Source organism: Pipra filicauda, unplaced genomic scaffold (assembly GCF_003945595.2).
Source record: "Pipra filicauda isolate LSUMZ 115617 unplaced genomic scaffold, ASM394559v2 scaffold24_size8852520_pilon, whole genome shotgun sequence".
In the NCBI taxonomy this organism is placed as follows: Eukaryota; Metazoa; Chordata; class Aves; order Passeriformes; family Pipridae; genus Pipra; species Pipra filicauda.
In genome coordinates, this window is record NW_024104365.1 from 7916327 (window position 1) to 7938594 (window position 22268).

Below are 22268 nucleotides of genomic sequence, written 5' to 3' on the forward strand. Positions count from 1 at the left end.
TGTTTTTTTTTTTCAAATGAAGGTTTGTCAGCTTTTCTTCCACTGCTGATCTGTCCAGAAACCACATCTTCCTGCTTAAGTAATTTTTTCTGCAGAGGAATATAAATTTTATCTGGCGCCACCAGGACACCTTGCAACCAAGAATTTTATGGTACATAAATATGGTACATAATAAATTTCCTCATCTTCCAGCTCAGTAAAGCAAAGCACAGAGGAATTCTCTGAGCAACTGAAGAATGTCAGCCTTATTATTATTATTATCCATAAAGAGTTGTGTTCATAACAAGCCAGTGATTTAAAGGTGTCAGAAACAATGCCATGGTGGAGATTTACTCAGTAAAATACTTTAATTAAAAAAAAAAAAAAAAGAAACAAACACACAGGTATAAGTATGGAGGTATGGAAGCACTTACTGTAGCCACAGTGAAAGTTGAATAAATGTGTTTTTTCCCTTCAGAAAAAAGAAAATATTTATGCACATACTGAGGTTCTTTGAATGAAAGTAAAAGCATGGTTGAGGAAAGGGGAAAAATTCCATATATTTGTATATATGCATAAATACCAACCAGCATTGCTCTAGACACGGTTGAGTTGTTGGGCTAATCCCTGACTGCTTCTGAATGAGATCTCAAAGCTGATCTAGCACTCCCCCAAACAACACTTGAAGAGAGTTTTAGAGGTGTCAGAGGGCTGTTCTGAACAGGCAGTTTGGATGCACCCACCCTGTTTTGGGAGCTAAGGAAGGTCAGCATCAAAGACATGGCCAGAGTCTCGCAGCGGGCTGCAGATCCAGGTAACAGGTTTATTTGTACCTGTGACCATCTAGTCCCCCATCCTAATGTGTATGGTTTTCCCTGAACACAGAGACAAAAGACTCGGCTCCCCATTGACTTCAGGCCAGGAAAATCTTGCTTTGCTAGTGGTCCACCCCCTCACAGCACTTCTTTAGCCCTCTGCTGCCACCATGGCAACATGCTCTCCCACATCATTCTGATGTCTGGGCATCCTTTTGGACTCCTCTCTTTCCTGGTTGTAACCAGCTGAAGGTTTGGGGACTTCCTTCTGGCTGGAGCATCCCGGGGCAATTGGCTGCTGATGTTCCACAGGGTCACCAGGAATTCTTCCTCCACGTGGCTGTTGGTGACTGTCCCTTTTCCTTGCTGAAGAAAAGGGGTGTCTGTCCTCTGTCTTACGCTGGACATTGTTCAGCTTTCTCACTGACTTGGCTTCACAGGGTGGCAGGTTCAGCTCCTCCAGTTGTCCTGTGGCACGTCCCATGGCTCCAGTTCCTGCCATAACTGGGAAAGAAAGATTTGTTTGCTCCTTACAGTAATTATAAATCCCACCTTCATGTACCTTACCCTTTTATGGCTTCACTATGTGTTAAAGACATTAATTATTTTTTTAATTTCACATGGGCAGACAGTGATAGGAAAAGGAGGAAGAATTTTAAACCAAAAGAGGAGACATTTAGATTAGAGGTTAGGAAGAAATTCTTCCCTGTGAGGGTGGTGAGGGCCTGGCACAGGTTGCCCAAGAGAAGCTGTGGCTGACCCATCCCTGGAAATGTTCAAGGCCAGGTTGGATGGGGCTTGGAGCAACCTGGGATACTTTAAGGTGTCCCTACTGACCTAGTGGCAGGTGTTAGAATAAGATGATTTTTAAAATCTCTTCTAATCCAAATAATTCTGTGATTGCATGATTCCATGGTTAATTAAAAAGCAGTTATTGTTAGAGACATAAATTTACTGGGCACAGATTTTAGTTTGAGAGAAATAAGTTGTTAAAGTCAAAAAAATCATTAGCTATTTCCACAAATAAATAAAAAGCAACAAAACCAGCTGGTTTGCTCTTATTGATACACTAACAGCTCTTACAGCATCTTCAATGGTTAACAAATTTTCAGTAAATATTTAATAATTAAGTATATAGAATGAAGTTGGTCAGTAAGCTATGTAGTGATAAGACTGATAATATTTTAATGCTACACACCTATAAAATACATCATCCCTTTCTGAATCAGTCTGTAAAAAAAGATAGAACTTTATATTTCCAACATTTGAGTCCTAGTCAAGGCAGAACCTGTAACCTGTAATGCTGTTTCAAAAATGATGTTGAAAAAATGCAGAAAAAAGAAAACACACACTATCTATTTTTCATGTGGAAGCACAAAATGTTTACATCCCTGTGAACCAAAGGGTTATCAATGACAGAGACAAAATCAGTTCTAGTGTCACAGCAGAGACAGCTTCTGAGTTGACAGGGTGTGCTATCATTTCAGTGCAAGATTGGCAGCCTCATTTTTGCTATCATTTGGATGCTAAAAACATTTGTAATATTCTTGCAATCCTCTCCCTTCCCCCAGGAATGTGAAACGAAAACAGCCCAGACCCAAATCTTTTATATTCATTCCAAATCCAGAACTAGTCCTAGTCCACGTGTCTCATGTTAGTGGGCAACATCAGCTTTTATAGTCCATATATCTGCACATTTTATAGGCCCATAGCACAAATAATACCAGACAATGCATTGTTACCACTCCTGATTTTTCAGGGTTGTCCTTTCATTTTGGCCCTTAGCAGCCTGTGACATTCAGCCCACTCTTGCTCAGACCTGCTCAGATTCATTCTCTTCTCCCTGTTCTGTAATTCATTAATTGGAACTATATTTGCTGAATCATAGAATATCTCAGATTGGAGGGGGCACATAAGTATGATCAAGTCCAATCCCTGCTCCTCACAAGAACACCTAAAACCAAATCATATGACAAAAAAGATTGTCCAGACACTCCTTGAACATCTGGAACTCTGACAGTGACAACGACTTAATGCTTGTGCTAATTTTTCCTGTTAAAGGGTGTTGTTGTTTTTTTCAACTTGTGCATTCATAACTTCTAATTTCAAGATTGTCCCTCTTGAAAATCCACCGGAAAGTTGTTGGCAAAATTTCAGTAGTCAGATATATTTCTGTGTTTAACAATTTTCCTTCTTAATCTTGCTTAAATATTAGGTAGTTGGCTGTTTTAAGGTAAAAATTACATGCATCACCAAATTCAATTTTCTTTCTTACACACATAAAGAGCATAATCAGGTCACAATCCCCCATATCAAATCTTCATGTCAGTTCTTGAGACTTATTGGCTCTCTCTTCGTTTTTAAAGGTGACATTTTCAACAGTGAAAATAGGCCTTTTCAAACAAGTTTGAATTAATGAAGGAGGCTAAAAGTTTTCTGGATAGTAGAAGTTTCAAGGATGAAGTACTGCCTGGAGATTTATATGTCATAGTAATATAAATTTCCTGATTTTTTAAAATTAAATACAAACTATTCAATATCATTAAAGTACACGGTTAACTGGATTAAGTACCAGTTAATAGAGCTCAGGCAATAATTATATGTGGGAAATAATTCTCAGAGGTGGGTATGTGTGCACCAGTACCAGACACTCCCACTAAAAAGGAAGATATTCAGTGTTTCCACTGATGATTTGGAATTAAAACACAGAAAAAATGGCAGACTGGTAGAAAGGAAGGAGCAGGAGCTGATCTGAGCAACCTCAGAGCAAGGAGGGAGTTCCAATCTGCAGAGTGGGAGAACATCTTCAGGAATACAACGGTGATTTCTGGGTGAAGATGTCCAAGGAGTTCAGCATAAGAATCAATCAGGTGCCACACCTGAATGAACTGCAAATTGAAGCTTGGAAATGGAAGCTGTTAGAGGATACAAGTCCTCAATGGCCAAGGTGATGAACCACCAGAATAAATTGCAAACAGCAAAAAAAAAGTCTACATCCCTCCACCTCCAGCTGTGTTGTGTTAACAATGCCTTAGTTAATCAAAAGTTCTTTAATTCAAGAGAGATAATTGGGTGAGGATGAGGAGATTTTTGGTTACACCAAGGTTAGCCAAGGTAATATCTTGATCCCTTTTCCCTGCAGTACTGCTTAGCTGGTTCCTTCCATCCATTCATCCTCGGCTACCCATTTTGGTACAAAATCCAGGACCCCTGATCCGCTGGACTTTGCAGTCTATAAGCACTTTCCAAAGAGAAAAGCTCTTTCTTGCAAGTCTTACTGTGGTGATTAATAAATAAAGACTCTGAACACTTAATTGTGTTAGAAAAGTGGTATTTCTTATGAGGGAAAGAGCTATAAAGCAGAAACTAAACAAAAAGAGTTCAGCTTTGATTTCTTCTCTCTCTCTCTCTCTCTCCAAAACCAATAGCACTTTAAATAAGGGGGAATCAAACATTAGACATTTCCAAGTCATATGTATTAAATTCACTTAGAATATTGTTATCCTTGTTTAGATTTGAACATATCGGGGAATCTTTTTGTCTTGCAACTATTCCTAAAAGACTTTAAGTGGCTGGATTGCCTTTTTCTGACAAAAAAAAAATCTTTCCATGAATTATTTACATGAAGGCTCCAATCAACTCTATACCTGTCAGCCTCCCCAGCCAAAATGAAAGTTCACTATGTAAAGGTGCCAAGGGAGAGTGGCAGCCTCCCACTGCGAGTTTATAGACAGAACTAAGTCAGCACGCATTATGTGTCAGAGCCAACATCAGACAGAATCAGATCCTTTGATCTCAGACCTCCACAGGAAGCTTAGATCTCAGACAAATTAGATAAAAAATGAATTTATAGCAGATATGTATCCTAAGGCACACAGCTGAATGCTGTGTTTTGGAGAAGTACAGCAAATATCAAAACACATAAACTGCAGAATTTCCTCTCTCCTTCTCTCTCTCTCTCCCTCGGCTTTTGTTATAGATGCTAATTAAAAGGAGATAAAAACTCCAGCTCGCCTCTTCCTGCCTCTTATGTAATCCACAGGCTTGGGGAAGAAGGAGGAAGAAGAAATTCCCAAACCAGAGTAAATGGGGGGTTCAGTGGGGTTATCCGAGTGCCCTCAGATCTGCGCTGTTGGCAGGTGAGATAAAAAAAGCCCTAAGCTCCTGTAAGAACATTTCACACTTGCAGAGAGGGAAGCCAGTGCTTTGTGCTGGCAGCCACGTGCCCCCGGGGCTGTCTGCTTCCCTGTGACCTCAGAAGGAGTCGTGTTTGATCAGCACACGATGAAAAGATGAGTCTGGAGGAGGTGTGAGGAAGAGAGTTGTTTGTGGCAGGACCCCGGGGAGTAAAGGGGGACACGGAGTGGGGTGGGTGGGGATGGAGCTGCTTTGGAGTGTTGGGTTGGACTCAGAGAGACTGTGCAAATGAGCTCTGGGTGTTTTGTTTTCTACCTCCAGTGTACTTCACTGCCATCCTCCAGAGCCTGCAAACCTGTCCAGAGCTTTTTGATCCCTCTGCAGCACTTGGAGACTTGGGCAGGGAGCAGCCCTGTTTCTCCAGGCAGAAGAGACCGACCCCCACCTGGCTGCAATCTCCTGTCAGGGAGCTGGAGAGTGTGACAAGATCCCCCCGAGCCTCCTTTTCTCCAGGCTGAGCCCCCCTCCTAGCTCCCTCAGCTGGTCCACATCAGACTTGTGCTCCAGCCCCTGTCCCAGCTTATGAATCAGGCCTTTATGTGCATTTACTCCTCCACTACAGGTTACCTGTCCATTTGGCCAGGTCCCAACTTCAGCTGGAATATCTTAAAGGTCAAGTCATTGGTAACTTCCAACATATCCAGCAGTTTGAGGTGGCTGTTTGGCAATTGAACCATCCATCAGTGCTGGGAACACTGGGGCTGTTTTCCCTGCCCTACTCCAAAAACACAAGGACAAATCATGAACTCACTGAATTATAGAATATCCTGTTGGAAGAGATACACAAGGATCATGGAAGTCCAGCTCCTGGCCCTGCACAGCACAACCCCAAGAATCACACTGTGAGTATATGGGAATTATGCTGCTGCCTTCAGTGTAGCTGGGAATTCACTCTCTCTGTGTAAAGGGAGATGACAAATAGAAAAATACCAGTGAGCAGAGGGAGAAGGCAACAAAGAGGTGGACCTTCTGAGAACTGTGCCACTGGTCCTGTTCAAACCTATAAAATCATTGGATTATTAAGGTTGGAAAAAATCTTTAAGATCATTGAGTCCAACCACCAACCCAGCACCACCATGATCAATACTAAAGCATCCCATCCTGCACATTTTTTGAACACTTCCAGTGATGGTGATCCCATCACTTCCCTGGGCAGTCTGTTTCAACACCTGAATATGCTGGAAGACATAAACCAACTCTTTTGATGTTCAACTGTTTATGAATTTGAATTACTGTCAAACTGCAGTCTCACCTCCTCCTACAGGCACTCCTTTTTCATTTTCTCCTTGATTGTAGCAAGGCTTGATGGGAGCTGCAGGAGGCTGTGCTTGTTTTTTGGGTCTCTTAGTATTGGTCCCCGGTACATCAACCTGTTCAGTCCTTGTTTCTGTAATGAAACACACAGTCACATCACTCTCAATACATCCTCAGCTCAGCAGGAACAATTGATTCCAGCAGAAAGTAAATATATTTTTGAATATATAATTGAATGTTTCTTGAGTGTATATATACCCCAACAAATGCCATGTCCACACCCCTTTTGAACACTTCCAGGGATGGTGACCGACTCCACCACTTCCCTGGGCAGCCTGTTCCAGTTCTTGACAACCCTTTCCAGGAAGAAATGTAATATCCAATCTAAACTTCCCCTGATGCAACTTGAGGCCATTTCTTCTTGTTTTGTAACAGCTTTTACAGGCATAAAACTCCATAACCTTGAACTACCATAGAATCATAGAATCACAGAATATCCTGAGTTAGAAGGGATAATCAAATGGATTTGATAATCAAAAGGATAATCACATGGATAATCAAAGTCCAATTCTTGTCCCTGCACTGAGTACAAAATATATTGCTAATAGTAAATTTCTCAGAGCTTTTTGAATTCTATTGTCTGAAACCCATTGTGGCCATTCTGTGGATTTGTTAAATAAAATAGAGGTTCTGCAAGTATATATTGTAATGAGTATTTCCAACTTACTGTTGCTTTTGCCCTTCTTGAACCAGCAGAATGCAAGAACACTGGTGAATGCAGATGCTGCTGAGCCCAGTAGGACAACAAGGATCATGCTGGCCTTCGCTGCCACCGGGACAGGGAAGATGGAAAATGGCTGAGAGAGCACAGTGAACTTTGCTCCTGGAATTTAAAACAGTCAGTTCATTGCAAAAGTAAGAACTCTCGTTTCACAGCTAAAACACCACCCTATAAACTTTCAGCAGGGATGCCACCATCAGAAATGTATGCAGGAACAAACCATAAGTCCATCTATCTCCAGATCCAACATTAGACAACAATATATATTTAGGACTGAGTCCCAGGACAACCCAAATACATAATAATACTTTTACAAGGCGAGTTTCAAACTTTCAGTCCTTCCTGAAGCATAAACAGCTTCTTTGCATTCAACAATCCTTAATATTACTTCCATGAATTTGTCTATCTGACTACCAAACCCAGAAAATACATTCAAAAAGCATCTTTTTCTGAGGCCAAACAGATCAGGCCCAGACAGAAAACATGCACATTTTGCTTCACAAGACAGAGATACTGGTTGTGACAAGAAAGTAGTTTAGAACACACAGTTTCTACAGGATATACCTGAATTGTATCAGTGTAAGTTATGGGCAACCCAGAAACATTCACCACCATTAAGCTTAAACCCATGATGCAGAAAGATCCCAGTGAACTTGCTAATATTTTCCATCACAATAATGAGCCTTATAAATAAAAAATGTCAGTGTCCCTGCTGTTAGCACAGTAAATATTTAGTCTCTTGACACACACAAGCTTTGGGTAAAGATCTTCACCCAGAGATTCTCAAGTTTTCTGTAAATAAATCAGAATCAAACCAGCCACTACTCGTATTTTCTGTGATCAAGACTTCATTGAATCAAGGGTTCTGTGATCAAGAGTCTCAGCATCTGAGTTTCAAGGACTGGAAGATGCTTAATACTAACCTTCTAAAAATCAGAAAAGCAGAGATGTTTTGGTTCCCTAAGTTATTTCCAAAATGCATTCTGAATGGAGATGGGCCTGGCTAGGAGAGGAGTTTAGCAAAACTGCCCCTGGTACTCTCTATAGACCAACTTGCAGGATGTGGATTAGCACATGAGCTCATTACTTGTTTTACTACCTGACTTATTATTGGTCCTAATCCCACAATTCTGATCATTTTGACAGATGGATATTTCTTTTATTTATTTGAGTTCCACTTTTAATAAAAATCTAAAAGTCTTTTTTTTGTCAATTCATTAAAAAAAACAATCAGAACACTGTCAGATGGAGGCTGGAGAACAGGGCAAGGAGCTGTAAGTACTTTTAAGAGAAACTAAATAGATTTGTGTCGGTGTTGTCCACCTGAACAAAACTGAGCTTCACCAGAACAATGTGGGAAGTATGTTCCAATTGGGAAAAATTTGCCTGCGGGTACAAGCACGTGTGAACTTCAGTTGACAGAAGTAATCTCACAGGTATCGAGAACTCTACACAGACATGTACTTAAAGGTGCTTTGTACCACTCTAAGAGTTTGTGAATAGACTTCTCTTGGTTTAAATGAAAAGTGGATACATCAAACCCATTGGGATCCAGATCACTGAAGTAAATATGACTGTAAAGCAAGGAGCAAGACTATGCAGTGGTGCTATGAATAGTCTACTCTCCCCAGGAACTACCACTAAGACATTTGGGATTATTGCATTCAGCATCAGCAGCACCTTCTGAGCAGCCTCTAAACAGCAAATTATGCCAGGGTGAGTACACAGAGCAACTGGATCATGGAAGTGTATCCCAAACATCTACTATTTGATGGTTTGATTTTGTTTTGTTTATCTCAAACAGTAAGTAAATCTCTTCAGTAAGAATCTGGCAATATAAAAGCCTTTATACTGTCTCCATCACAGTTCCCACTTGCAACAAGCAAAAGGGATGGTTTCTTTGGTGTATACTTTTGCAATGCATATTAAAAGTGTGCAATACTCTGATTTACACGTGACACCTGCACAGCTGTCCACATTCTGCCTGTAAACATCTCTGGGAGGCAATGGTTTTAAGCGGAAAGAGGGCAGATTTAAACTAGATATTAGGCACTGACACAAGTTGCCCAGAGAAGCTGCGGCTGCCCCATCCCTGGAAGTGTTCCAGGCCAGGTTGGATGGGGCTTGGAGCAACCTGGGCTAGTGGAAGGTGTCTCTACCCATGGCAGGGGGGTTGGAACTGGATGAACTAGATGAACACTGCCTGGCCAAATGTTTCAGAACAGAGATCTCTCTTTGCCCTTTGTGCAGAGAAAAGATTTGGGATATCCCTGAGATAGGTTTCAAAGTACATTTCATTGAGGTGTGCTTCCAGCCTAAAGAGTCAGATCCTGTGAGGTACAAACTTCCCGTCCCCTCTCACTGAACCGAAGGCAATGAGACCTGCAGGTGTTTGGCAGCATACACCTCAAAACACACAGAAATCCTCCTTTTAAAGGCCCATCTCCAAGTCCTCACTGCACCCCGATTCTCCCTTTGCAAAGTTATGGGAACACTCGATGTGGATGAGCCACTTGTGACAGTTTAAATGTTTGCAAACTTCTAATATTTTGAGCTCAGATTTTTTCATCAGCCACTTCCACTTGGCCACTTCACCAGTCAGGTGTACTTGTCCCCTCTGCTTTTTTCTGGCTGAGGCAAGAGATAAGATATATTTACATATATGTGTATATAAGATATATACACACATATATATGGGGACTATATCTATATCAACTATATCTATGTCTATCTAGAAAGATATCCATACATATATATCCATATATATATATATAGATGGATGGATGTGATACCAGAATAGAGACTTTACACGTGGTCTTACAACATCCATATCTTAATATGTTTTTGGACTTTGTGCCAAACATCATGTTCCTGCTTCTCCATAGACTTGCCTCAGCAGCAATTATGAGACAAGAAACCAACACTTTGACCCCTGTCTACCTTCAGACCCAGATTTATAGATAAATTCAGGCCCCCAAACTGTTGTACAGATGCTTTTCTTGTGCAGATGTCTTGAGGATTTTACAAGTCAGACATTCATGTGGTGCCTTCTCCCCAGTGTCCCCCTCAGCTGTATTTCCAAGGAGACATAAGCACAGCTGTCTCTCAATCATTACTGGGTTATTCAGAGACCTCATGCAAGTTGTGTGATCTTGAAGATGCCCAAATTAGCTCCATAAAGTACCAGGAGACCCCTCGTAGAGCCCAGTCCTGGAGTCATGTTCTTAATGTGAATAACCTATTGCACCCATAAAGATGACCAGGTGCAGGCAAACAGTCAAGAACAGGCACTGTGAAAATAACTGGGAGCACAGATGGAAAATTTCTGAATACAAACAGAAAAAGAATAAAAAGAGGGAATGTGAGGACTCAATTTGTCGGAAAAATTCTGCTCTGGCAGTTTAGCTGACCTTATGTACCAGATTTCCCCAGGGATACATAGCTAGGGAATCCAGAGAGAAATAGCAATTTCTCTGACTTTTTGTACTAATTCATCTGATTTAAGAGGTCTCGTATGAACAGCACAGGAATCACCAGCAGCTCTTCTGCTGTCTGGGGAATGCCAACTTGGACATGGAACAGAACTCAGGCTATTTAGAGGTTTGGCATTGCTCCACTCATTTAAGCAAAGTTTAACTGCCTTTTTATAAATTCAGGCCACCTGTAGGGCTTTGATTTTACCAAATCAAAAAATCTTCAGAATATGAAGCTTACCTGGAGGTGATGTGACAGTGAACACAAGTCTCCAGTTTGTACCTGTGCTGGAGACAGCCAGACTGGAAAACCTTGCGCATCCATCTATGACCTGCACTTGGGTGAGCCCTAGAGAGTCAAAAAAAAATCACATTGCAATTAACAGCAGCCAGGCAAGTACCACTTAAGGACCTCAGACAATCCTTGTGACTTTAAGGAGACTTCAGAAAGCCTAAATCCATTGTCCATCCTAATCATAAACATCATGTCTAACCCCAGAAATTTCACACAGGGTCAAGTCTTCAGAGGAACTTGCAAAACAAATTCCTGGGGGATTGGAGAACTTTAGCTTCTAAATATTAGTTCTTTGAGCTGATTGTGAAATGGCATTTACTGTACATCATGAGGGTGTAACATGAAAACAAATGTTAAGAGGATAAAGCAAAGATAATAGGATGTCCTAGAAAGTTCCAGATGCTCATATTTTTGATTTAACTCATACCCTGTGTGACTAAGTGTATCACCAAGGTTAGGAGAGTGTTAATGAGAGACTATTGTCTCTCGTAAAGGGATGTTCTCAAGGAGTCAGCCATTGTAACTCAGGGAAGAGTTGACTCTTTTCTGGCAGGAGTTCCACCTCATTGGGGCACATCTCCTTCTGTCCAACTGTTAGTTCTCTTTGAATTTTTCTCCAACTCTGTCTGATGCTTTGAAAGGTATTTGGCCGTGAAAACTGTCTGTGGTGACTGTCCTGAGATGGTACAGAAACCTGGCAGGGAAAAACTCCATGGGGAGCATTAAAATGAAACCCAGGAGAGTGAGTTTCTCCATCAGTTTCCCTCTTGTTGTGAGCTATCAGGGAATACATTCTGACCCAACACCTACACTCACCATGGTTGTTATTTTTGTAGGCTCTTTTTAAAAGTTATAATTTACTTTGCAAATGGATCCCCATTTTATTGTGTGTATCTTTGAGCACCAGCCAAGTCCTGGCCTTTGAGTGATGCTGACCAGGTCTGGTCTGCATTCAGGCTCTTGGGGTGAGAGGGTTGAAATCCTAAAGACTGACAAATTTCCAAATGTTGGTTCAGGTGGGGGTGAGATGCCAGAACTTCCTTAGGATGCTGGACTTGCTCCAGTGATCACAAACACAGACTTTTGCCTGCTGAAAGACAACATATCATAACTGTTTGCTTTATGAAGCAGGTGGCTTGACATTTTATTGCAGTTAAGCAGCACAGGTGAAGGGACATCAAATTGAATGTGAGGAGGACATCTCTGCCATTCTCATGTTCAGGATATTGAACAATGTGGGGAAGTAGCAAACCAATGTACGTCCAGTTGTCCAACACAAGCTCTTAGGCAAAAGCATGCCACATATTAATTATTTAGCAACAAAAATGATGGAGTTTCCCCAGTCTATGACTATGGTACTGTTTAATTGCTAATATCCACTAGTTTTGACTACATATATGTTTTTATTCTATTTTTGTATAGCATCTAACACATCAAACCTCGAATTTCATTGTATGTCTCCAGGCTCAGCTGGAGTGAGATAGATGGATAGCCAGATAGATAGATAGATAGATAGATAGATAGATAGATAGATAGATAGATAGATATCAGTGATATATAAATAACCAGTAGTTTATGCTGTGAATAGACTTGATGGGGATGTGGGAATCTAGATTTCTTTAATTGCTCCAGCCAAAACCTGGCTCATTTGTCTACTACCCGTGATCCTCCTTATACAGTATCTGCATGGACTACCAAGATTTTCTTGGCTCTGACACCCACTGTAATATGGATTTTAGAGAGGGTCTTGTCAGCTATGTTCAAATACTTTATAATTGCCATTTCTAGTCTGTGATGAAGCCTGGAGTGCTGTGCTGTACTGTACTTCTCAACAGAGACAGTCTCAGCTTTTGGGCACATATGCTTCAAAGCCCAGAATATTACAGATATATATGGGAGTCTTCACAAAGATCTCTCAGGCAAGCTGGTATTTAACGTAGAAGAAGCTAATTTGGAGCTAAACTGCTTTCCACGAGGCAGTTTGGCTGCTGTCAGATGCAGCAGCCTCAGTGTGTGAGACGGGACCCATTTCCACTAAATGCCGCTTTCATGTGCCTCGAAAGACGGGAGCAATAAGGACGTTTGTCAAAGGAAAAACTGCAGCAAACTATTACATGCAGAACATCTGCACTGTGCAGCTCTTTCCTTGCTGGAGTTTATTGACTATTAATTTGATGCATGTATCTTTTAAAAAATGTCTAGTGCACTTCAGTGACTCTCTTTTTTCCTATCTTTTTTGCTTTCTCACTTTCTTTTTTTCTTTTCTTTCTTTTTCTTTCTTTCTTTCTTTCTCCCTCTCTATTTTTTCTCTCTCTCTCTTTCTTTCTTTATTCTCTTTCTTCCTCTCTTTCTTCTCTTTTCTTTCTGCCTTTTTGTGTTCTATTTGTTTTTCCTTCCTTCCTTCCTTTCCTCCTTCTTTCCTTCCTTTTTCCCTTCTGTCCTTTTACCCTTCTTTCCTTTCTTCCTCCCTTCTCTTCTTCCTCCCTTTCTCCCTTCTTCCCACTGTCAGCCAGTAGTTGATCCAATAACCTGTGTCTCTTCCAGACCTAAGAAGTTTAGGAACATGCCCTGAAAAAGGCGTGAAAAGCAGCAGAAAAGTCAAAGTATTTTTTTTAACCTGTAAACCTGGAGCTATGATGGGACAGGAATAATTTCTGATTAAAAGAAACAGGGATTGAAAGGATGAGAAGTTCTGATCTACAGCATGGACACCACTTATCTTCTCCAAATGTGAACTTTTCAAGTCAAAATTAGCACGCAAATGGGCTTTCTGTGAACAAAATGCTTCATCTGCAATAGGAAACCTCACTTCTCATTTTGTGTGTTTCTTGTCTATATTTAAATATTTTAGCAATTAAAATTAGGATGTGTTATAATCAATATAATTTCCATTTTCTAGTTTACCAGCATATGATCTTCCCCAGATTTTGTTTTAGCACTCTGCTTAAACAAGGTTCTATATCTAAGCATGTTCATATAACCTCGAGGGAAATGCTCACATGCTTAGAGTTAATCCTGAGTTCAGGTCTTTCAATAAATGAGGACCAGAAGGGAAATATTTAGATTGTCATGAAAAAAACCCCACATTTTCACATTAAAATATGCTAATGGAAAACAATAGGCAATTGTTTCTGTCTGTGCTTGGCCAGATCCCTTGCTGGGATAAACAGGTTGTCATGGACTGTAAAGAAATTGTCCTAAATAACATAAACTGAAAATCAAGTGTTAGTATTTGTAATTCTTCATTCTTGCCTTTTTGATCTCAGATATGCCTTTTCAAGACAAACTACTGGATGTACTTCCTTTAAGCTACCAGAGCACAAAAATACTTTGTATAAGCTTTTCTTTCTTTTTCTGCAGCATATGACTGGGCAGTTCACCAAACTCCCACTGCAACCTTCTGTTTCCATCCCAAAGACTAGTTTTCAAATTCACTACTTCTCAGGGAGAACCAAATTTATCCACCATTCTGCACATCTGCTTTGCCATAACCCCTGATATAAGGAAACACGTCCAAACCTTTCAGCACAGCCTCGGAGGAGCCCTTGAGGTGAGCTGATACAACCCAGGGTTCTGAAGGAGGCCCCAGTTTGTCAACTCTTTGACCCTGGGAGGAAGAACAAAACAGAAGAATTAAGGTTTTGTCTCCTCAGCAAGAGGAAAGAAAGTTTTGATAGGTTTAACAACTGTAATAATTTTTAATGACCGGTTGGAGGGCAGTTTGCAGCTACATGTCACACGTTACAAAATTCACCAGAACTCTTTACAGAATGGGTCAGGTTGGAAGGGACTACAGTGGGTCATCTGATCCATCCTCCCTGCTCAAGCAAGGTCATCCCAGAGCACATGGCACAGGACTGTGTCCAGATGATTCTGGAATATCTCCTATGAGGGAGACTCCACACCCTCTCTGGACAATCTGTTCAATGCTCGGTCACTACACAGCAAAGAAGTTCTTCCTCATGTTCAGGTGGAACTTCCTGAGCATCAGTTTCTGCCTGTGGCCTCTTGTCCTCTTTCTTGGCACCACTGAGCAAAGCCAGGTTCCATGTCAAAAATGTCAAATGTGAAAATAGTACAGAATTAGTAGAAGTATCCGTCCACAGAGGGGGACATCCTACCTTTCTGTCCAGGAAAATGATTTTTGGCTGTACAGGAAGTTGCTTCTCAATTTCTCCATCTGAGGGTTGAACCTGAACAGAGATCTTGTAGGGTCTCACATACAGACATGTTTCTGAGTGTTGTCTGCTTGTGTTTCTTTCACAGGCAAAAGAATGTTAAAAAAAAAAAAAAAAAAAACCAGAAAATTAATGTTATGAAAACACTCATCTTTAGTCCCAGACCTAATTCCCATCTTGCCTAGGAATGACACTTTATCTTCTCTTCTTGTGACTTTTTACCTTGGTAATACAGGTGTCAATATTCTGTTATGAATAGGAAGGAGCACTATATCACACACCTACTAATTTACCTTATCATCGCACTTTGATTCCTTGGGTGAGAAGAGTATGTATGAAATACAATACAGACAACCTTTCCAAGCAGAAAGCAGCACCAAAGTAATAAAATATCCTTCGGTTTTAATCCTCAGCTTACAGATGAAGAAGTGAGAAATGAACAAAATAATTTATGTTTCCTGTCCAAGGGAAAGATTTCCAGTGAAAACCTCTGAGCTCCTCTAAGAACAAAGTTTTGGTTCCTCTACACAAGAACAGCACTTACAGGGCTTTCCTGCATATCTTTATCCTGCCATCACCTTCACCATCTGCAAAGTCTGCAGACTGAAATAAAGCAGTTACAGACACCCCCCTTGAAAGACACTGGTTTTTCCAAGCCTGAAATTTAAATTAGAGCATCCCAGGAGAGTGATTTTGCATTTGAATAAAGAATCAACACTTTATTCTGAGCATGGATCATTTCATTCCCTCTCCCAGTGCTTTGTATCATTTAGAATCTCATATATATATATATATATATATAAAATTTATATATATATATAAAATGCTCTAATCTGCAATTACAATGTAGTGGTTGGAGTTTTGGTATTGTCTTGAAATGAAAGAAGAAAAGCTATTCATTGATCTCTAGTGTTTGCTTAAAGGTGTTTACAAATACGAGATATATGGAGCATAAATTTCCTTTGTTTTTAACTGATTTTTTCTAGGTTGAGTGTTGGTTGTGGATTTTTTTCAGGGTATTACTCTGCATTACAAACCAGAAGCAGTTGATACTGCAGCTGATGGGAAATACTGGTCTGAACCACAGATGCTGGAAAGATCAACTGAGGTTTTAAGGATATGTGCAGGCTCAAGAGGTAGCTCAAGGACTAGAGATTCAGTTCTTATCTTGGTTCTTTTTCTTTTATTTTTTGTGTCAGTGGAAAAGTCTGAAAGGCAATGCTAGGTTTGAAATTCATCTCAAGGGCATCAATAATAAGGTACTCTTATCCACCTTCTTCCAAAAATGTGCGTTCAACTCTGTGACCAAAACTCACTGCAGGAACAACATACCAAGTCACACCTGTTTTCCTCATTTTCTGTGAGCTCCCTGGCTCCCTCTGCTCCCAGACAAGTTTAGGTGAGTCTTGTTATGGCTTCTGTAAGCCCCAAATAATTTTGTTTCTCTTCTTAGTTTCTGTAAAACTGATAACAGAAAAAATGCCCTGACTCAACGTCCCAGGCCCTACATGGTAAAACTGTGCTTACCTTGCACATAAAGGAAGGCTGCTGCAAAATGTGGATCTAGGAAGCAGTTCCCACTCCCTGGGGTGAGTAGAATCACAGAATGGTTTGGATTGGAAGGTACATTAAAGATCATCTCGTTCCACCCCTTCTGTCATCAGCAGGGGCACCTTCCACTAGACCAGGTTGATCCAACCTGGCCTTCAATAATTCCAGGGATGGGGCAGCCGCAGCTTATTTGGGCACACTGTGCCACCCTCACAGTAAAGAATTTCTTTTTATCATCTAATCTAAATCTCTCCTCTTTTAGTTTAAAACTGTTCCTCCTTATTCTATCACTTTTTGGGAAAAGTAATGGCAAGCAAAACAAAAAAAAAGCGAAACTAGATATGGATGCCTAAAAATTGAAGCTTAAAAGTGAATGCCTGCTTGCAGGTAATTTGAACCTGGTTAACACAGCAGGGAATATGGTGTTTATATCCCACATGGTCCAATCTGACTCGTGCAGTGAGGGAACCCCTGCCTTAGGATTCAACCCTGCACACAGCAAGTTATATCCCTGCAAGTGATGTCAGTGTGGAAGAGGAGAAAGGAGCAGCCTGCTGCTCCCCTGGGGATTTGTGCTGGAAGGAAAATAGGCTTTTTCCTGTCATAGCTTTGCCACAAGGAGGTGGGGAAGGACAAACGTGTCTGTAGCCTGGCAAAGACAGGAGCAAAGACCTGCATTCCTCCTGCGGGTATGGAGGGCATGATGTTTGTCACTACCCTGGAGTCTCCTGCTGGGCAGGAGCAGGTTGTTTTGCAATTCCCTGCTGACAGAGAGCATCTTTGATGCTCAGTGCCTTGCAGCTCTTCTAAATGTGGGCACAGCAGGCTGCTGGTGATACCTTAGTGAGCAGGGATACCAGGGATCCCAGATCCCATCACCATCAATGCCAACATGTGGCTGCTGAATATGCTGAGGCTCCACAGGAGAGCAAATGCCTGTCCTTCAACAGCATGGAAGTTAGAGGGCGTGGAAAATCAAGGGTCTGCTGCAGGATTAAAGCTTGATTGAGAAACTCGGTGGAGAGATTTGGGGCAGAAGAAATGAAGTGCCTCTGAAATCAAGGAGAACTTGTCATTTTTATTATAATTATAATAATAACTGTAATCATAAAATCAGAGAATTATTTGGGTTAGAAGGGATCTAAAAGAGCATGTAGTTCCAACCCCCCTGACATGGTCAGGGACACCTTCCACTAGCCCAGGTTGCTCCAAACCCTGTCCAACCTGGCCTTGGACATTTCCAGGGATGGGACAGCCACAGCTTCTCTGGGCAACCTGTGCCAGGGCTTCCCCACCCTCATAGGGAATAATTTCCTCCTAATATCTAATCTAATATCATAATATCATATCACCACAGTAGTGACAACAACAATAATAGTAATGATAATGATGATGATGATAATAATAATAATAATAGCTACTATTTTCAATTGGCTTCAAGGGGAAAGAAATTGGGCTGAGAGTCTGGGTCAAGTGTCCATTAAAGTTGATGGATACATGTCTACTAGAGAACTAAATAATGCCAAAAACCACGCCTTGGCACCGACACATTGGCACTGGCACTGTCACTGGCACCTCTACCATTAAACTGTCACTCTGTCACAAACTCTGGTCTAAATCCAATGGCAAAGTCAGGGACAACTCCCAAATGATCTGGGAGCTAATACAGACAAAGAATACTCTCACCTGGCAGTTTGGATGAGGCCACCCTGAAATATGTCAGCAGTCCTTGGTGCCAAAGAACACCCCCTGGCATATTTTATTTCCTATTAAATATAGACATTGAAACTAATTGAACAGTTTTCTGGGTATGTCTGCAATGCTTGCACTGCAAAATCAGTATATCCTTGTAAGGGGAAGGAAATTGGGAAGAATTCAGGTAATAAATAATATGTCAAAATGAATCATGACCCAGACGAAGAGAGATTTTTCTTTGTTTTTGAAAACTCGAGATTGCTGGTGAATTCAACACAGGCTACAGGAAAGAAGATGCTGCAGCAAGGACAGGAGATATTCAAGATGAGGACTCATGGAAGGCAAAGTAGGTACAAATTCCCTGGAAGGACTGTGAGAACTGTTGCCATCTTTGGGTGAGAGTGGGTTCTGATGTCATGTGATGATGAAATAAGCCAGGCACCAGTACCTTTACACTCTCAGCTGCACTGTTAGAGCTTTGTCTCCCCCTGCAGATCTTGTCATTGATTAATAGAGACAGGGAAAGAAACATGAGCATCCAGAAGACAGTGAGTAGTCTGAGGTCATTCCTATTTTAAGCAAAAAAGATAATTTGAAGGATGACTTTATTTCCACCAGTGTCCATATTTTCCCATATGATACAAAGAAATTAAAGAGAATGAGAGTCCAGCTCCTGGCCCTGCACAGAATAGGCCCAAGAATCACATCATGTGCCTGAGAGCATTGTTCAAATGTTTCTTGAGCTTTGGCAGCCTTGGTGCTGTGACCACTCCCCTGGGGAGCCTGTTTCAGTGTCCAACAATCCTCTGGGTGAAGAACTCTTCCCTGACATCTAACCTTAACACCCCCCAACACATTTTCATGCCATTCCCTTGGGTCCTACTGCTGGTCATCAGAGTGAAGAGATCAGTGCCTGCCCCTCCACTTCCCCTTGTGAGGAAGCTACAGACCACAATGAGGTCTCCCCTCAGTTTTGTCTTCTCCAGGCTGAGCAAACCAAATGACCTCAGCCATTCCTTGTTTGACTTCCCCTCTAGACCCTTCTTTAGGGCAACAAAGCTGGTGAAGGGTCTGGATGTGGGATCATCAGAAATGTTTAGAAGGAGGGGGACAGAGCTGATGCCTCAGATGGGAGAGAAACATTCCCCAGATTTATTAGTGACTTTCATTAATTGCTGTAGATGAGTGGAAATACTCCTCTTTACAAAGCCAGTGGTGAAGAGCTAAGCCAGGCCTCCTCCATAACACAGTCCCCAAGTTTACTGTGGGAGAAAGGTCTTTTATTAAATGTAAACAGCATCCTGCCGGAGGTCAGAGCTTTGCCGCTGCCGCCTATCCCAAGGTAATACCACTTTAAGCTCCACATAAACTCTTAAACAGTTTCTATCCTAAAACCAGACCGTAGGTGGTACAGTTTTTTACGATATGTTATAATAGTGCAATAAATCTGTTAGCTTAAAATCGAATCTCCGTGGCCTTTTAGAGAAATCATCATTAAATGCAAGGCCCTGTTAATGATGCCATCCCAGTGAAATTGTTTAATCTGCTAGGGGGGTGGAAGGTCACCAAATGAATTTTTTATAATACATCAACTTGACACGCAATAGGGAAAACTGTAATAGATAAAAGCAAAGGAAAAGGGCACTGTCTTCTTCTGATAGGTCAATAGCAGCCAAGAGAGTCACTCATCCACTTTTCCTTCACTACCGTGCTCCTTTTCCATTTAATATGGACACCCAATTAATACCTCAGCACCATAGACAACCTCATTTTAGGTGAATTATAGCAATTTCTTCCCCCTTCCCTGAAATGAAAGTGATCACAATACATCATAGCATTGTGCGAATTAACGTTAATTGATTCGAGTTACCAAGCATTGATGGGCCACTTCTATAATCTGGTCCTTATTGGGAGCTGGAAGGGATGGAGGGAAGATTAGATTGCATCCCCCGTTGCTTTGACGACGGCGGTCACCTGATGGCTTGTTAGACAGTTGTAGGCTTCTATTGCTGGCCCCAGTGGGGTCGTCAGTAAACTGGAGTGATGTCCAAACATCATTACACGCTGCTCCGATATTAAAGCAAAGGGATTAGCACCTTATTGCAAGCAACCTGGATTTGTCATTGTGCTGTCGTTATCCAATTTCCAGATGATAATGTGACTGTGGCCTGCGGGCACAAGGTCCTACAGCCAAACCAAGGTGCCTCTGTATGTGTGTGTATATATATATATATATATATATATATATATATGTACACTTGTATACACATATGCACATGCATACTTCCCCACAAAGACCCAGCACCCCAAGCCATTTAACCCTTTGCTCACCAGATTCCTGCTTAGCAAAGCATGTGGAAGAATTTTTCTCCCTTTCTCGCTCGGCACACAGAAGTGGTCAAGAGCATGATGGAACAGCAAAGCAGCCTGACCTGGGAGCTGACACGGATGTCACTCACTCAAATGTCACAGCAGACAAGCTCTGCTGATGGACGTGACACTACTCACATGTTAAATAAGGTGGAGTGGGAAAAGGATTGGTCTCTTGGAGATTTGGCTGGCAGCTCCTCTCTGCTGTTGTGCCTGTGTCGTGTAAATCACCACTTGTACTGCAGGTCCCACTCATTTTTAAGAGGAAAAACAGATCCAGATGAATTTTGGAAAGCTATTGTCAGAGCAAGTTATGGTTTTCACCACAGTTACATGGTGGGTAGGACTTCTAATAGCCTGATTCTTGAAATTCAAAGGTGTCTATATAGTTAAAGAACTCATGTAGCATCATCATCCCTCATATGACTGCTCCTGACACTGGCGATTCATCTTTCATGTCCAGCTTCAGGTCCACCAGAAACAAAAATTTAGCAAAAGTCTATGTGATGAAAAAATTCCACTTCTGGGACCCACAATGACTCCTTTAAACTCTTTCCATGTATATTGTCACTGTCTTCAGGGAGGGAAGACGAGTCTAAGTCTCTGAGCTCATGATGACCAACTACCCCTTTTGAACCGTGTCACAACTACTCAGTTTCCCAGTACGAAAAGAATTACAAATTGAGATCAAAATAATGAAATTTATCCTGATTCCTAAAGTGCAACATGATTACAGAGTTTTATACAACATAACACTCCTTTTGCATCTATTAACTTTCACTTTATTCTCATGAAATTTCTTATTCTGTTTCTCCTATAAGAAAGCCAATACAGAATCCTACTCTTTCGATTAGAAACCCTATAGGTTATTCATATGCACTTTTACACTGTTTTACTAGACTGCTAAATGAGGTATTGACCACCTTAACTATCCCCAAACTACTACTAAACAAATAAATAAAATTCAGAATATAGCTTTGGCCATGTGGCCAAGGGAAAAAAAAATTATGAAAATATTATTGAATGGGAAATGGTCTTTTTCCAGTTCCATTGCAAGATTCTTCCAGTTTATTATCTGAGGAGGAACCTATTTCTCTTTTTAAATGCAAATTTACCTCTTGATAACTTATACCCATTTGTTCCTGTGCTGTCATTGTCCATCAGTGTCTAGAGATTCCTCTCCAGTATTTACTCTTCCAACGTATCTTCACAGATAGGACGCTATCTCCCCAGATTTGCTTTGACAAGTTAAACAGATTCTTTACTAAATGGTTCTATGATTCTATTCCTTTTATCTTAAAATAAACTCAATTTCCATGATCGTCTTAAATGTCCTTTACTGTATCTACTTGAGCTGAGTTTGTCCTGTTTGCACATCAACAGTAAGAGTGGCACATTCTCCACAAGAATATGCTCTTTACACTGTCCCTATGAACATCTGACCTAAAATGAACTAAGTTTAATTTAAAGGAGATTTTAAGGTTAGTTTAAGATCCTGAGTATCATGTTTTCCACATCTTCACTTTAGGGGTATGTGGCAGATAAAACCTTGATAGAACCTCAAGTGCTGCAATAGCTGCAGCTCTGACATCAGGATTTTTAGCATCCTGCCTTTGCCCGCTCATTGGAGGAAAAGTTGGATCCCTACACAGAAAGAAGTTGTCATGTCCCTTTTGTAAA

General features: G+C 41.1%; 1 protein-coding gene across 1 annotated transcript in view; it reads right to left on the reverse strand.

The window, feature by feature from the left end:
* Positions 1–403: 403 nt before the first annotated feature.
* PKHD1 (PKHD1 ciliary IPT domain containing fibrocystin/polyductin) overlaps positions 404–22268 on the reverse strand; it is a 253982-nt gene continuing 232117 nt past the window's right edge. Inside the window, exons 60-65 of the mRNA XM_027738336.2 lie at positions 14916–15051; positions 14314–14401; positions 10741–10848; positions 6973–7128; positions 6244–6378; positions 404–1298 (exon numbers count right to left, since the gene is read on the reverse strand). Coding sequence (XP_027594137.2) covers positions 946–1298; positions 6244–6378; positions 6973–7128; positions 10741–10848; positions 14314–14401; positions 14916–15051 — 976 coding nt within the window. The 3' untranslated portion in view covers positions 404–945. The remainder of the gene's footprint in view (positions 1299–6243; positions 6379–6972; positions 7129–10740; positions 10849–14313; positions 14402–14915; positions 15052–22268) is intronic.